Here is an 18188-nt window from a genome sequence, read left to right as displayed (position 1 = left end):
GAAGAACCAAATGCAGAAATAAACTTTAGCATTCACAGATCAAGGTTACTTTTCTTTCCTATACAACAAAAAATAATACATTAGAAACTCTGAATTTATTTCTTCAGGTGTTGCATGTATTTGATTGCATTCTCCCTTAATCAACAGAGCATTATTCTGACTTTTTTGAGTATGAAGCTGGTGTATGCAGGTGTGTGTGTTGTGTTTGTGGGATGGTGGTGATAGTGGAATATGTGTTCAGGCTATCAACCTCCACCTTTCCATTTTCATCCCAAACAACTCTCTCCTGCTGACTTGCAGATAAAAAGTTACATTGCTGTGAGTACACCAAGAAAGGCAGCCGGGAAACCTCTATCATCTATATCTCAGTCACAGTTTTAATGTGGCATAGATAGATAGATTGATAGATGATAGATATAAGTAAAGTGTGTTTAAAGGCGCATGTGCAGAGTCAAAAAAGAAGGTAAACATCCTCCCTGCAGCAGGTAAACACACCTTTTTAATGACTGGCTTCTCAGATAGCATATATTTGCCAGCAGCCTCCATGTACTCTTATCTCTCATGTGCCCCAGAGGACATTCCTCTTTTAATTCTGAGTCAAGGTTAAGTTCAATATATATTAATGAATAACTCTCCCTGTTAATTATTAAAGGCCACATTTAAAAAACGAACACCAGAAGAGCAACAGAGATAATCCAGAGTCCAAGTTGGGTTGGGTCTCCAGCAGGCAGCTTTCTTCCACCTTGTCTTTCTTAAGTATTTTCTTAGATTTCTGACCAAAAGGACACAGAGAAAAATGGGGGTGGAAGCTCTGCTGCTTCTCAGCCTCCTCTTCACCTTGCTCTTGTTCTCCGTCAAAATGTACAAGAAGAAAGCCCAACTACCTCCAGGGCCCACTCCTTGGTTTCTTCTGGGCAATCTTCTGCAGAAAGACGTCTTGCCTCTGAGCAGAAACTATGCAAAGGTAAGTCCACCTCTCAGAGACCACTTTCACTTTTCATTCGTGCCGTAAAGCAGATTTGGCTAGAATAAAAGGACAGAGAGACAGGAAGGCACAAAGTTAATTTCTCCCTTCTTTAGTCTGGGTATGCCTGATTCTATCTGCTGCTTTGAGGAGCCCAAATATTCCTGCATCATAAGTGAACAGATGGGAAGTAATAAAAGGAACATTTCCCATTCTCTTTGTCTCTTCCTGGAAGTGCTGCCTTGCTGAGAGGCTGCAGAGAGCACCATCTTTAAGAACATACAAAGAATCCTGAGGGACTAGATGAAAGACCTATCCATTCTCCAAGGTGTACATTCTCCTGCAATTCTGCTCTGCACCCACCCCCTGCCTTAGCAGTCAGTGTTTATTATTATTGCTGCTATAGATTTTCATGGATAACAAAGGGACATATTACGCAGTGGTGTAGCTATGGGGGGGGGACCTGGCCGGGTCCCCCCCCAAGTGATGCTTCCAGGGGGCACCATTGAGGCTCCCAACCTGTAGGTATGTGTACATAAATGGGGGCGGGGATATGCCAAACTGGGTCTTTGACTAAGGTGAAAGAAAGCCTAGTTTTGCCCCTGCATAATGTCTCTGTTTTCAGTTAGTAGAGCCCTATCTACAGGTCAGTAATGCTTGGTTGAGACATTACTATCATAGGCATTGAGAGGTTGGGGGAGGAGGGAGGAAGAGGTGGGGAGAGAGAGAGGTGGGACTAATGATCTTTCGAAGGGTAGTAATGATATTTGCATCTTTTGCATAGTGTATGTGTGGGGGTTTTGTGTTAGCATCATGTGGATGGTTATTGCATCTACAGTGGTACCTCGGGTTACATACGCTTCAGGTTCCATACACTTCAGGTTACAGACTCCACTAACCCAGAAATAATACCTCGGGTTAAGAACTTTGCTTCAGGATGAGAACAGAAATTACTTGGCCACGGCAGCGGCGGGAGACCCCATTAGCTAAAGTGGTGGTTCAGGTTAAGAACAGTTTCAGGTTAAGAATGGACCTCCAGAAGGAATTAAGTACGTAACCAGAGGTACTACTGTATTCATTTATTTCTTTTTTGTTGGCAGCGAAAGAGACTGGTTGGTTGCATTTGGTTGATTACAGTGAGTTTTGTTTGTGTGTGAGAGAGAGAGCATGAGGGGTTGTTGGGTCAAATTAGCCATATCGATTCGTATGCTGTTGGGGGGGGTTATGTTGCTGTCTTGTTAGCAATTAATGTTCAAAGGCATACTATGTGTCATCTGCAGGTAATGTATCGCCATCTTGCCTAGCAGCCATTGATAGCCTTATTTGTCTAATCCACTTTAAAATCTGTCCAAGTTGATGACCATCCAGACATCTTGCGGTAGTGCTGCCTCTGAGAAGGAGCTCTTTGTGCTTATCCTGATTGTCCCACCATTCCGCTTCACTGGACCAGGAAAGCAAACTAGTGTTCTTACCCCACACCATGATAAATTGGATTCACCTCTGTTATGTCTCCTCTTAGTACATTGTTCCCTAAACACAAAAAGCTCCAAATGTTTTAATTTTTCTTCCTAGAGGCACAGCCTCTTGATAATTTTAATTGTCCTTGTTGGCAACTTTCCAGTTCTACAATAACCTGCCAGTTTCAATGCCACCCCTATTTGCTTCCATTCTGTAGACTTCCTTCGTAAGGTGTTTTGCTGCCTGAAGCAAAAGGCAAAAAGTTGCTTCCTCCCCGTCCTGTTCCATGTACAAAAGTCCAGCAGACCATTGACTCTTATCTCAACATTCTCCATAGCACCTTCAGGGCAGTGACCTATGTTAGTGCATGTACACTCTCCGCTCTCTCCACTCACTGCTCCATAATATTTGCTGCCTGAGATCGCTGCCTCTCTCTGCCTCATGATAGGGCCAAACCTGCTCCTAGAAAAAAGTAAGCTCAGGTATATGTATCTGCCCTACACCCTAACAATGAATACATCTGCAAAGAATTCATTCAGGTTCTCTGGAGTTCATTTCTCCTTTCTTAGCACATGTTTTAAACCCTTTGGGTGTGGCATAATAGTTAGAGTGTTGGACTATGACCTGGGAAACCAGGGTTTGAATTTCCACTCAGCCATGAAGCTCACTGGGTGACCATGGGCCAGTCACCATCTCTTAGCCTATCCTACCTCACAGGGTTGTTGTGAGAATGAAATGGGGAGCAGAAGAACCATGTACATCACTTTGAGTTCCTTGGAAGATAAGGCTGGTATATTAATGGAATAAATAAATAGATATTTGAACTTCTTCCCTAGCTAATTTCCCACTTTTAGATATTTAAATAGGTCTTATTCTTAATGTTTTCAGAGGTATGCTCCTCAAATTCTAATTTTGCATCACTTGTTGTCTGCCTTGGTTTTTTTTTGGGGGGGGGTGTCTTTCTATTCATTCTTCTCCTCTGTGCAAGACTTCCATTTCCTGAAGAAAGACTTTTTCTAAAGGGGTTCAGATATGAAAAATCCCTCAGACACCTCAGAAACGTTAAATATGGTGAACACTATGAATGCTCACGCACAGAAATTTCACCAAAGTTATCTTGCCCCTAATATTTGGGATCATCTGAATTTCTATCCCTGCCCCACCAGAATGGTTTAAAAAAGCTGGCCCCAAAGTTTCAGCCAAGCTCTAAATAATGCATTTCAACTGGCTGCTCATTCTCTCATTCACCCTGAGTGGAAATTCAGGTTATTCCTACATTGTCAGTTCATTTTAAACGTTTCAGCACTAGCACAGTCCACACTGTCTGTCTCTCTGTGTGTGTAATGATTGGACTATAACCTGGGAAACCAGGGTTTGAATTCCCACTCGGCCATGAAATTTACTGGGTGACCATGGCCCAGTCACCATCTCTTAGCCTAAACTACCTCACAGGGTTGTTGTGAGAATGAAATGGGAAGGAGAAGAACCATGTACATCACTTTGAGCTCCTTGGAAGATAGGGGTGGTATATAAATGTAAACGTTTATATAAATATAAACGTTTCTGCAGTAGCAGAGTTCACACTGTCTTATTCTCTTGACTGGTTTAGCCCTCCTGATCAAGGCTGTGCATTTGCCTTGACTGAGACACATGACCAGTGTCATGTGATGCCCTTGAAAAAGTTTCAGTGTATATCCCCATAAACATCCATAATGATTGACAGACTGTTTGCTCTTCCTGCTCAGTTCCTGTTGGATCAGTGCCCCCTATATTAAACTTTAAACATGAAGATATTTCCTTGGGTCCCAGGACTGGATAGTCACCCAGCCACCCTTCTGCTGTGAACAGAAGCTTCTCTTTGTGAGTGAGTTAAGAAGTGGCTGGTGTAGGTGCCTTTCCCCTGACCCATTTCTCCAAAAGAATTCAGTTGATATTTTTTTTCTATAAGTTACTTAATTTTCCCTAGGGTCACTTTAAATTCATTTAATTTTTTCTTACCAGATCATTTCATTCACTCATATTTCATTTTGCAATTAATCCATCCAGCTTTATATACAAATCCTTATTAATCAGCACTTGTCTGCTGATTCTTCCCTTGATTTGTGCTTAATAAATGTCTTCAGCACTTAGTAATTCACATAGCAATTTCTTTGGCTTATTCATCAACTCCTCTCTTTTTTCTCCTCCTTCCCTTTAACAGCCCCACATTGTTTCTAAACCCTTTTCTTCAGTTACTCAAATATGTCTGACCACCACACCCTTTCGCTTTCCAGTAGGCTCTCTTCACACAGCTCCATTCCAATTTAAAATGTGCAGAATCTCATATTGCTGCCCTACTTCTTGCTGATAAAACAATGAACAGGGTGGTGATACAATGACTACGGCAATCGACACAAGATAATATCACCAAGTCAAACAATAAACATCCATAAAAATTGCAAAAGCAGTGTCTTTCTCAAATAGGTTTTATCTTGAACTATTGCAAATGCAGTAATAAAGAACACTTAGCCCCTGGGACTATCAAATTATCAGGCCAATTACCTTCAGTTATCTTGGTTGAATTGAAATAATGTCAGTAGGTGAGAGGGGGAAATTGCATAGCTAGGTCAAATAAAAATAGGCTTTTCTGCTTCGAGAAAGAAAAGTGTGGGACCTCCTAGCTAGAGCAACACTTTTGGATTGTGATTAGTTGAGTGGTGCAGAAAGCTGATTGACAGAAAAGTATCCAGTACTCATGGAAATGGGAGAGTGTGTGGAACAAAAAAGACTATAGCTTTGAGATTGGGGGGATTTAAAAATAAATTGCTGGGTTTTCACTTGGTAGGGCTAAACCCTGGTTACCATAATGGGCCAGCCACCACTGATATATCCGGAACAGGTGTTGCCTAATAATCCATGCATTTTTAAAATTCTACCATCAGCTCTATGATAAATGGGGTCCTATCTTTACTGTCTGGCTGGGTCCCAAGCCCATGGTGGTACTCTGTGGATACGAAGTGGTGAAAGATGCTCTGTTGGATCATGCTGAAGAATTTGGTGGGCGTCCTGCCTTGCCTTTCAGTGATACAGTGAGCCATTTTAAAGGTAGGTAGGGGTCCTGTGCTTATTTTTTTATTGCTTCCATTTTAATGGGAGAAGCAGTCTTCATTTTCAGGGGTCTCCAAGTAGGAATAAGCAGACATCGAGCCCTCCATTTTTCACCCTCAGGTGGAGCTAGATGTTACCGCAAACAGGAGTTTCCCACCCAAAATAAGAGCCCTGAACTGAATTCTTCCTTTACTATGAGGGATATAAAGGTAAAGGTAAAGGGACCCCTGACCATTAGGTCCAGTCATGACCGACTCTGGGGTTGCGGCGCTCATCTCGCTTTATTGGCCGAGGGAGCCGGCGTACAGCTTCTGGGTCATGTGGCCAGCATGACTAAGCCGCTTCTGGCGAACCAGAGCAGTGCACAGAAATGCATTTTACCTTCCTGCCAGAGCGGTACCTATTTATCTACTTGCACTTTGGCATGCTTTCGAACTGCTAGGTTGGCAGGAGCAGGGACCAAGAAATGGGAGCTCACCCCATCATGGGGATTTGAACTGCCGACCTTCCGATCGGCAAGCCCTAGGCTCTGTGGTTTAACCCACAGTGCCACCCGCGTCCTGTGAGGGATATAGTCAGTCTCAAATAACCAACATGCTTAATTCTAAACACATGAAGGTGTTAAGATCATAAAGTCAGCTGTCATACCAAGCTTAGCTAGCTCAGCTTGGAAGGAAGGGCTACGAAACTCTTTGTTCTGCCCCTTCCCTTACCACTTATAAGCATATAGCTGGGAAAATTTGGAAAGAAGTTAGAAGGGCATGTTTTAAAGGTCCAAAAGCCTATTCCCATGCTTTACTTTGCTGCATGTTTTGTGATGTTAAATCTCTGCTGGGGCTCTCTTACCAAAGAGTACTTGCCCCAAACCTGGATCTAGGCATCTAGGAAATTTTATTCTTTTACCAAATCCAACATTTGTCCATAACAGATATTTTAATGAAAGCCGTGATATGACATGACCCATAGAAGAGTTTGCCTGTCCTCTCTCCTCCAGTACCATTTAATAATGTGGAGAAACGACACAACGTGTTTACGCTATAGTTCAGCACTGTTATTATGTGATACAAAAGTTACATACAAACCACCCATGGCTTGATTCAACTACAAATGGGAATATAGTCTGAAGGGACAATGTGCCACAATGTAGAAACTTCCTGCTGAGAAAACTTCCTTCTAAGGGAAGGGTCTTCACCTGTTTGCTTTCAGGACTGTCCAGCAGATCTGTGAAAAGATGGAAAGAGCTGCGCCGGTTCACACTCAGCACCCTGCGGGATTTTGGAATGGGGAAGAAAGCGATGTCCACGAGGGTGCAGGACGAAGTTCTCTGTCTGGTGGAGGCAATGGCAACCACAAAAGGTCTTCCCAAGTTATCCTTATTACAAACACAATTTTGAAGTGCTTCAGGGCAGGAACAGTCCCAGAAAGTAGGATTTCTGTTAGTTATGTCACAGGTGTTCATGAATTTATTCCTATTAAAGAACTTGGCTGAGTTGTAAGGTACACCTTGAATGCACCAAGCTCTGTTTGTGCAGGGAATTCTTGACCACAGATATGGGGTAGCACATCTTCCTCCTTTGGGGAGTCCATAATGTTATCCTCAACAGTTAAGCTGCACTTACATCTTGCTAAATAAAGGGAATACAGGAGCTGCTGATACTATCATTTCCATGTAAAAGGAACTTAATTATCTTTTAATATAAGAGAAATACAAAATGCACCATGTGTCTGGTTCAATTGTGCAAGGAATTCTGGTTTACGTTATTCTGTCGTGCAGGCAGAGGGAGAGAATATCCACCTTGCCAAACTCTATTGACTGTGTCCTTTTGCTCCTGCAGGGCAGGCCTTTGATATAAGAAAACACTTGAGAACTGCTGTTTCTAATGTGCTCTGTTCTGTTGTCTTTGGGAGTCGCTTTGAGTACAAAGATCAGGTCTTCCTGGAGAAGCTGCATATCATGGAGGCTTTTGTGGGTTACCTTGTGAGTTATATGGGACAGGTATGTTGTTCCTTCTTACGAGTATATCCCATGGACCCAGAACCTTGGTTCATCTTAATGGACATGGGCCTGGTATAAGCCAGGTGCACCCTGGGGTATATTCCCCTTTACCTTTTCCACTTTCTCTGATCCTTGTCTCCATTAAATTCCACATGACACAATATCACATACATCTTGGCTTTAATTGCAGAGCATCAGCAAATTAACCACTCAAAATACAGACCTAGAGAAATTCTTCTGTAGGCATGTTGGTGGAGCACTTCCCCGGGTTAGCGGTGAATTTTCCCAGTTATTCATTATCAAAGGATTGCTTATCTAAAGGGTTCTAGTTATAGGTAGGTAGCTGTGTTGGTCTGCCGTAGTCAAAACAAAATTTAAAAATTCCTTCCAGTATCACCTTAGAGACCAACTAAGTTTGTTATTGGTATGAGCTTTCGTGTGCATGCACACTTCTTCAGATACACTGAAACAGAAGTGCTACTGGAAGGTTTTTTATATATCTAAAGGGTGTAAAGGCAGTCAGAGCTGAGCTGAATATCTGCTTGGGGCAGGGGAAATGAGTTTGAAACTCGGACCCTCCCCTTTCCCAGGGAGTATAAGGAAAATATTTTTATCTGGGCTTTTCTTCAGCTGGAACTCAGTGAAACTCAATTCTGGCACCTCTCAGGTGCGTGCTATTGGCATTCTAAAAGAACAAGGGAGGTGTTCATGGTGAGTTCTGGTGCCTCTCTTTCTAGAAAAATGGCACTGATACTTATCATGGATTGCCTTTCAATTGATATCACTAAAAAGCTTCCCTCACAACTATGAGGTTATCCACACCTCAGATTGCCCCACCACTTTCCCCCAGGAAAACCCGTTGTTTGGTACTGAATTGGAACAAACAGCAATCAGGTTTTCTGCAGACTGCTGTTTGTTCTGATTAAGCACTAAAGAGTGGGTTTCCTGGGGGGAAGCAGCAGGGCAAAGGCAGAACCAGTCAGACCTGTGCCTAGAAAGAATGGGCCAAGTGCAAATCTGCTTGGAGCTGTGCTTTCTAGGCATAAGATAAGTAGAAGTGTGGGAGAGACTGGGCAATTAACCCTTTGTTTCTCTCTGGTCTGTCTGAGAAGCTCAGCATGTGAGGACATATGGGTTGGTTGCTAAAAGCTCAGACCACATGGCTCCTACAAGCTACTCTTGAGTTCCTTGTATGCCAGTGATTGAGCCTGGGCCCTACTGCGTGCAAACCTGGTGCTCTGCCACTGAACTTGTCTCCGTAGTGTTCTGGTTTCTAGTCTACTCAGAGTTAATATGTATGGTACATGTATCAACTAAGCACAAAAACATTCAACCAGGGGTGGTGCATCCCATTTCATGACATGAGGCAAAACAAGGTGAATTCTTAGCCAGCAGAGAAAGGAGTGGGGTGGGCAGGACATATAAGGAGGGTACCCTTCAAGTACCACCTGAGGTACCTGCTTCACTCCACTTCATGGATGGGCCAGACTTGCATACAAGGTACAATTAACCTAACATTATTTTAAATGAGTCTTTGCTGTAGAAAGATCTAGAACCTATTTCTACATTATTTTGTTTCAGAGAATAAGCAGGACAAAAAATAAACAATGCATTTGCTTTTTAAAAAACAATGTTTTATTTTACAATTCACAGTAGGAAGTCGATTAGGGCTGCGATCCTAACCCCACATACCTCAGAGTAAGCCTAGTTTAATTCAGTAAACCTCATTTCTGGGCAGGCATAGTTAGGATTTCTGCCTCAGTGAATATGGGCAGGATCTAGTGATAATGAATATGTAACTATAGTAGACTGTAAATAAAGGAAACCGAGAAGAAGAGGAGGAGGAGAGAGGATTTATTTACAATTGTTTGTTTGTTTATTAAATTTTAATCCTGTCATTCCTCTTGAAAAAGCCATGGATTGCAAACATTTTGCAGTAGATTTCTCCAACATCCCTAAATCCATAGACTCAGCAGGCAGTTCTAAAATGATAAATTCAATATACAGTTGTTATGTATTGTTTCTGTTCCAGGTTTATAATGTGTTCTCGAAAATAATGCCTTACCTGCCTGGACAGCACAAAAAGATTTTAGGAAGTTTTGAAAAAATGTATGCTTTCATCAATGAGAGGGTGGAATCCCACAAAGAGACCCTGGATTATCAGGACCCCCGTGACTATATTGACTGCTTCCTTATGAAGTCAGAGAAGGTAGGAGGTTATATAATTATCCTTCTCCATGCTTCTGAGATGTCTCTTGTTTGTGCCTACATTTGAAAGTGTCTCATATGCCTGCTGCCCTCCCTCATTCTGATCCTGCATTCTGGCTGTGGTGGTTGGCCATTGTGATGATCTCCAGGCTAATCTCAGGTTTCCCTCAAGTTTATTTAGACATCAAACCAAGCAGCAGGAGAGCAGCTGAAAAAATAATGCCCATCATTATAACTATACATGGGATTGTTTTCTTCATGGTTCTATTATTTGGTTTTCAGTTATGTTTTTATTTTCAGCATTATAGATATGCTGCAATAAGCCATGCAGGTTTTGTGTTCCTTCTGAGTTACTGCATGGGAAAGACTGAGATGTCTCAGACCCTCCAGGGTTTGACATTCTTAATGTCAGGTGGTACATTCAGACACAACAATTATGATTTACTTTTATTATTTGCCAATCAGGTCAGCTTGCCTAATGCTTCAGTTTCCCCGATGGCCTCCTTCAGCAAGACTTCTGGATCAGCAAGTAGATTGAGTGGATTGGATTGACCATTAAATGCCACAAGACCTTTAGCATCATTTGAAAATCTGATCTTACTTACAAATGAATATACCCCCCCAAATAAACACTATATCAAATAATTAATGAGTTATTTGATAGAGTATAGTAGTTTTTTTTGGGGGGGGGGGTATATTCATTTGTATGTAATTGGAGGATGCAACTCCATGAAACAGCGCCCCTTTTTCTAGAGAAATGTCCCTGAATAAAACTACCGTATTTTTCGCCCCGTAGGATGCACCGCCCCATAGGATGCACCTAGATTTATTTGGGGGGGGGGAAATAAAGGGAAAAAAATTATTTCCCCCCTAGGCGCGGGGCTGGCACGGGGGAAGCCCGAGCTTCCCCCGATCCCAGCCCCCAGAAGAGGCTGCTGCCTGCAAGCCTTGCAAGCCCGGTGGGACCTCCCGCCAGGCACGCGAAGCTTGCAGACATCTGCCCGAAGCACGGGGCATGCTCCCTAGCGCGCCTCGTGCTTTGTGCTGCAGGCTGCCGCCCGCAAGCCTTGCGCGCCCGGTGGGACCTCCCGCTGGGCGCGCAAGGTTTGCGGACATCTGCCCGAAGCACGGGGCGTGTTCCACAGCACGCCCCGTGCTTCGGGCTGCAGGCTGCTGCCTGCAAGCCTTGCGTGCCCGGTGGGACCTCCAGCCGGGTGCGCGAGGCTTGCGGATAGCTTCCTGAAGCCTGGAGAGCGAGAGGGGTCGGTGCGCACCGACACCTCTTGCTCTCCAGGCTTCAGCGAAAGCCTGCATTCGCCCCATAAGACGCACACACATTTCCCCTTCATTTTTGGAGGGGAAAAAGTGCATCCTATAGGGCGAAAAATACGGCATATTCAATTAAAAAACAACAACACTGTACTTACACTGCAATAAACCATGCAAGTATTGTGCTCCATCCATTTACTGCATTTATTGAGATGTCTCACTTCCTCCATCACTCTTTCAAATGGATGTTTTAAATTCTTCTCTTTTTCCTTTTCCTTTTTACAGGACCAAAGCAATCCAGAGGCCATCTACACCAAAGAGGAGCTTATTGTGATTGTGCAGGAACTCTTTATTGCTGGGTCATTGTCCACAAGCGAAGTTTTGAGCTGTGCCCTTCTGGTGGTGGCTAGATTGCCACACATCCAAGGTACATAAATTGCCCAAAAGACTGAAAGGCTCTACCTTTTCAAGGTGGAAAGAGTAATAGTAAAGAGAAAGAAAAAACAAACAAGCATTAAAACTGCACAGTCAGTACAATTTGCTCACAAAATGTCTTCTCCTAGGTCAGCCCATCTATTCCCATACAGTGGTACCTCGGGTTAAGAACTTAATTCATTCTGGAGGTCCATTCTTAGCTTGAAACTGTTCTTAACCTGAGGTATCACTTTAGCTAATGGGGGCTCCTGCTGCCGCCGCGTGATTTCTGTTCTCATCCTGAGGTAAAGTTCTTAACCTGAGGAACTACTTCTGGGTTAGCAGAGACTGTAACCTGAAGCGTTTGTAAACTGAAGTGTTTGTAACCTGAGGCACCACTGTATTCCGTGTCCAAAAGTGACCAGAGAGATGCCTCTGGGAAGTTTTCAAGCTGAGCATTAACGGAATTTTCTGAAAAACGTGATATGGAGCTGATATCTATGGATTTCTAAAATTCCTGTCTGTCTCATAGATCTCAGTGAGAAGTGCTCCACTTTCGAGGTTATAAACACTGCAGACAATGCTATCATATGCATATTATAAGCATATGCACTCTAATTTTCCGAAAGTAACCAGCACATAAATAAGGATGCTACATCAATGATATAATTTATGTAAAATTGATAAAATTATCATAAATTAATACAACAATAGAGTACTGTCCTCCCAGAGTTCTGTCCTTCATGTTCTGTCTTCCTGGACACTGATGTTTATCTTTTCCGGAGGGAAAAGGGCATATTCTCATTCACCAGAACTCCACAGCACTTCACTCCAGCGAATTTGGCACTCAGGAACTAAAACTCACGTCCCTTTATAAAACACATACTTCAACAAAGAAGGACCTTACGATGTAATGAATAACTGCACCTAAAACTTTAAGGAAACTTCACTACTGATCTATTCTTTTTTAAAAAAAATAGTATTTATTAAAGTTTTGAAGGTTACAAAAAGAAAAAATAGAGAACACCATATTAAACAAAAACAAAACAACACATCACAATAATGAAAAAGAAAAAAAGAGAAAAAAATAAAAAATAAACACAATTAAAAAACACAACAAACCTTCCAATAACTTATCTTTCATTCACTTGTTTCCTTGACCTCCTCACACCTCCCTTTTTTGTATTCTAGTTCGGTTAGCTATTTCAGCAAATCCTTTCCATCTTTTCCAATTTTTGTCCTTATCTTAATATAATGTGACTTTACTTTCCCTCTTTTCACCAATTAACAGTCTGTTTTTTCTTAATCCTTTATAACATTTCTGCTAAAACCACATAACTTCATTCCAACATCCTTCTAACATTCCTTAATTTTACAATGTTTCTGTAAATAAACTTTAAATTTCTTCCAATCTTCTTCCACCGGCTCTTCTCCCTGGTCTCGGATTCTGCCAGTCATTTCCGCCAATTTCATGTAGTCCATCACCTTCATCTGCCATTCTTCCCGGGTGGGTAGATCTTGTGTCTTCCAGTACTTTGCAATAAGTATTCTTGCTGCTGTTGTGGCATACATAAAGAAAGTTCTATCCTTCTTTGGCACTACTGATCTATTCTTAAGGGTTCACAGCCTTACACAAAGGAGAACAGGCTATTTGCTCATAATGCTGGCTGCTCCCTGCCTCAGCTCTTGCTAAAATGATCTAAAGCAGTGGGTTACATTAGCACCAGCCCCTTGGACAGATGTAGCCACTGGATACCAGAGGCGATCCTATCCGAGCCCAACTCCGTGTATGAATCAGTTTTAAATGGTTTCCTCCTCCATCCCTCAAAGCAACAGTCCTCCTAGTCCCTGGTATTCAGACGTTATACTCCCCAACAGAGGTATTGTGTGAGGAGATTGCATAAAGTTTCCACACCATTTATTCAACTTGTTTTGCATGATTTCATGAACATCTCTAAGATAAAAAGCCCACATCCTTTAGTAACCTAAGGTGATCCCCTATAGCAAAGGGGACAAAAGCCGAATTCCTTTCATCTTTGCATGCCATCTTTAAAAATGGGCTCCTGCCAGGATGCAAATTCATGTCAGTAAGTGTTACTTTTCCTTCCGGTTGGAGAATATTGAAGGCTATCACTATGTCAGAGGAGAAGTAGAATTCTGGAAGTAGAGCTGAATTTGTTTTCTTACAGAAAAAGTTCAACAAGAGATTGATGATGTGGTAGGTGCCAACCGTATCCCTGGCATGGAAGATAGGGTGAGGATGCCCTACACCAATGCTGTTCTCCATGAGGTTCAACGATATCAAAAAGGGAGCCTTGAGAGCATCCCGCGTGCAACAACACGTCCTACAAAATTCCGGGGCTATCTTATCCCCCAGGTTTGTGTCACATGTGAAATGATCAGGTTACTGTGGAGAGGAGGAGGGAGGGATTTATCATCCCATCAATGACTTTGGTCTGCCACAGTCCCAGCCAGTGCAGAGACAAGATATGCTGATTACAACCTCACCCCCCACATTCATGGTGATTTTTCAGAATGCTGTGCAATGACTTGTTTCTATATATGACAACCAACTTTAGGAATCAGTCTCTCCCATAAGATGGCTGCTTCTTATGTATATGACTCTGAAAAACAACAAGCAGCATGTCAGCTAATAATATACTGACAGTATTTTTATAACACTATACTGTATCAAAATTATGAACAGAAGGCATATAATATGTGCATGGAGTCACGAACTTATTAGAATCAGATAAATGTCCCATAACCAGGAATGGTAGGATTGGTAAGTCACTGTCAAAGGTCACTGAAACAGAAGCAGAATGTCTTATGTTTATGAAGCTGAAACAAATAATGAAATCTGTATCTTCTCCCTGAAGGGCACGGCAGTCTGCGCAGAGATTTCAACTGTGCACTTTGATCCTCTCCAGTGGGAGACTCCAGAAGAGTTTAACCCGGGTCATTTCTTGGATGAGAAGGGCCAGTTCCGGAACAGGGCTGCCTTCATGCCTTTTTCTGCAGGTGACTCTATAGACCTAGATTCTCATATTGTGGGGTTGGGTCCAGCAGCTGGCATGTGGATGGGTGGGCAGCTGGACTCCAGGAAGTGATAGTGCTGCCAGGAGATAAGTAAGAGGTTTGGGGAGGGATTGTCTACCCACAAGACATTTCTCTCTGCCTCTGTCCTCCATTTCCTGCATCTTGAGCAGAAAATTTGTAAGCATCAGCCTGAGGAAGGGACAGTTCAGTTCCCAACTTTTGGACCACTACCTACAGGAACCACTTGGGCTCTGTGTTAAGAAGGAGAGTTGGCATGATGAAATGAGAGGAAAGAGTAACTCACACTCACATAATCTTTTATATTTCTTTGCTCTGAAACTGCTTATGTGTAGCTTATGTGTAGCTTTCAGCAAAGATACACACAGACGGAAGCCACATTATTGTGTTTTCTGGCAGGAGAATAAGCCAAGCAGTACTTTAGTGTTATATAACATGCTCAGAATAGAAGTCCACCAATCAGCCAAAGAATCGAGAAAATGACATGAGACCAATATCTCCAAAAACATACTTGCCTGAAACACTTCACCTTCATATCACAGTGGAAACAGAGAATTGCAGGACCACTTGAGAAATGGTCTCACTGCTGTCTTTCTTATACAGTTCCACTATTTCAAAATGTGTTGGCTGAGTTTCTTGGGCACTATATAGGTATTTGGTGACTGATGAGCACTGCCGCCTTCTTTTCACCCAGGAAAACGGGCATGCCCAGGGGAAGCCCTGGCTCGGATGGAGCTGCTCCTGTTCTTCGGTGCTCTGCTCCAGAACTTCACCTTCCAGCTGGTGGGAGATGCCAAAGACAAGGATATACTTACTTTGTATCAGGACAGTGGCCTGATGAAAGGAGACTTGCCATTGAAATTCACTAGACGTTCAATATGATCCAGTGACAGCAACTAAGCAGAATGGATGATGCCAATGCCTCTCAGTATATTTGAAGTAGGAAGAATATGATTATTGGGAGATCTGAATCACACAGTACTTATAAAAACTATATATTCCAAACTATAGCTCACATCATACTGGCTGGGGCTGCTAAGAGTTGTAGTGCAACACTTGGAAAACCACAGCTGAGCCACTTCTACATTAGAAGAATCAATCCAGAGACAAGTAGTGATAGATACAGTAAAAAGGGCAAAGATCAATAAAGCTTTGGGAGCAGATGGAATCTCAGTGTTATGACCTTTAGGAGTATGTTAGCACAATAACTTTCTAAAGTGAAGAATGAGATATTACAAATGGGTAAATTGAAATCTGTAACAAGTCTATAACAATAGCATTTTTAAAAAAAATCTAAAAAGGATCATAATTAAAAATCATATAGATCAAGATGGATTTTGCATAATGAAGGATAATATTAGGAAAATAATAAATCTAGCTGTGCATCTGCAGCAGCTCAACTGGTCACCTTTATATACAGCATCTGTTCCTTATTGGTCTCAACAGCCACAGCAGGTGCTGTAACCCTCCAGTGGTTTGACTTCACCCACAAAGTTGCACTCCTCCATTGTCTCCTGAGGCAGACGAATGCCAACAACTTCATTTATGCATGAAAAACAAATCTTGAACGAGTAGTTATGTTTCCAGATGCAGAAAAAGCATTTGATAATACCACACGTCAGTTTCTTGTTGAAGGTGTTTATAAAGTGTCAGGGAACTGCCATCGGAACTAGAGGAGGAGGAGGCGAGGCTCCACAACGATGCTGGAGAGGGGCCAAGCAGGGAGAGAGGCAGGTCTCCTGTTGGGGAAGAAAATCAGCGCAACACCAGGGATAGAGGGGGGCCAATGGGAGAAGCAGAGAGCAGGCTCCGGGACTCTTCACTGGACACCAGCGGGGAGAGCACAGGTCCTCCGCTACCCACGCCCTCCCTGCGCAGAAGACTTCCGCACAGGGAGAGTAGGAGGAGACTGGGCGTCAAACAACTTTTATCTTGGAAAAGGTTTAAGAAACGCCCACTGACGGATTCTGCCAGCGACTGAACAGCCACGGAGTGGATGGCTGTCCAGCGAGAAATGGTTTAACCAGCCAACCTAGCCCAGAGCGGCGGCTATTTACGCACAAGCAACCCCTAAAGCCATTACATAAAGCTTCACAACAAATTTCTGCAAACACCTGTATCTCCCCCTCCCCCTTTAATTTGTTGGTAAAATGGGATGAAATTACAGGTATAGTAGACCCTTTGAGGGGCATGAAACTTGCCACATATTAGATAAACGGGTGCAAGAAATCTTGGACTATGATTTTTTAATGGTTTAATGCCCTTCTTTGTTGATACCTGTGCGCACCACCACACTTGGCATCTGAGACAATTTGCAAAAAGAGCGTCCCCTCATAAAGAAGAAGCTTCCTTTGCTCTTCCAGGGAGGTAACAGATTTTCACTTTCGTACACAGTTTTTATCTCTCTCTCCATTTCCCCATGAATGGGGCAGCACTGTATCAACTTTGGACTTCCCTAACATTCCTCAGTTCTACCTATGTTTTTCTTGCATCTTCTGCTCATCACTTGCTAAGTTGCATATAAGAACCCTCCTATTTCCTTTTTCTGGATTTCAGTCCTAGGTCCACTTTGAATACTGTTTGTATAGTCAGTATTATAATGTTACACCCAATCTCTGAGCACCAGGAGTTTTCAGGGGAGCCAGCTATTTAATGAGCACTCACTCTGATTTGTTTGCATCACATACATTTTTTTTTTAGCACCATGAAACTGGCTCTTCTAGTTCCTCACACTCTAGCTCAAAATTTGTTTAACTGTTATATGTGTCTCTGAAAATCCATGTGTATGTTGCCTTGGACACATGAGCTTTAAGCATTCTTGCAAGAGGGAAGTCTTTTATGTGGAGCAACCATGTCCCACCCTGGACAAGTATGTACAAGGAATTCAAAATGTACCAGAAACAAAGCCAACTACCACCAGGTCCTACTCCATTGTCCTTTGTGGGGAACCTCCTGCAAATAGATTTCAGGCATCTGTCCAAATCATATCAAAAGGTAAGACACACACACACACAACTTCCTGGCATTCTCTCACTATTCCCTATTTTTATTTTGGATCATACAATTGTTTGTTGGTGTGGAGTGTTGCTGGGTTTCTTCTTGTTAAATTAAAATAAAACATTGGCAATATAATGTTTTGTAGGGTTTCAATGAAAGTGATATTCGGGGAGTCCTCATCATATTTCATGTAAATTGTTTGTTATAGGTTTGCTTTATTTTATTTTTTAAATGAGTTCTTTTTTTTAAAAAAAAAGTTGGGCTCAGTAAACATATTTATATACACCGGCTGACTTCTTCCTTTCTTTACTGTATACGAGCAGCATACAGTATACAGCATGTGTGCCGTTTCCCGGGAGGTCCACACGCTTCCTCTGGGCGACTCTGTTTTCCCAGGGCTCCTCCGGTTTCAGCAGAAGGTAAACACAGCGGAACAGAAGCAGGTTTGCCGTGTGTGCGTAATAAATCAGGCTTAACGCACGGTGTCTCCTTATCTTATTTTAAGTCTTTATTCCCGTAGCAAAAACAACAGTCATCACTCTCCTGGTGACAGAGCACACATCTTAGCTGCTCTCACGCAATGGAGCAAAACACACACTGAGAGAAACACAGTAAAACACTCCCCTCAGTATTCTAAACCACGCCTCAGAATGTGAGACGTCACTCAGAACTTCTTAACCCTGTGAGTTCTGAGCCTCTCTCCACACCCCCTCTCGAATCACGTTCTGAGAGGAGTTG

The 18188-nt window shown here is 42.6% G+C and overlaps 1 protein-coding gene across 1 annotated transcript; it reads left to right on the top strand.

The window, feature by feature from the left end:
• The first annotated feature begins 381 nt into the window (after positions 1–381).
• LOC128407604 (cytochrome P450 2C20-like) lies at positions 382–15866 on the top strand. The gene is made up of 9 exons (XM_053376144.1): positions 382–964; positions 5344–5506; positions 6716–6865; positions 7345–7505; positions 9538–9714; positions 11268–11409; positions 13586–13773; positions 14276–14417; positions 15148–15866. Exons 1-9 carry the CDS (start codon positions 797–799, stop codon positions 15333–15335), a joined length of 1479 nt encoding a protein of 492 aa, XP_053232119.1. The 5' UTR covers positions 382–796; the 3' UTR covers positions 15336–15866.
• The last annotated feature ends 2322 nt before the right edge of the window (positions 15867–18188 follow it).

Source organism: Podarcis raffonei, chromosome 2 (assembly GCF_027172205.1).
Source record: "Podarcis raffonei isolate rPodRaf1 chromosome 2, rPodRaf1.pri, whole genome shotgun sequence".
NCBI lineage: Eukaryota > Metazoa > Chordata > Lepidosauria > Squamata > Lacertidae > Podarcis > Podarcis raffonei.
Note: the sequence above shows the minus strand (reverse complement) of the source record. Positions and strands in the feature narration are given on the sequence as shown.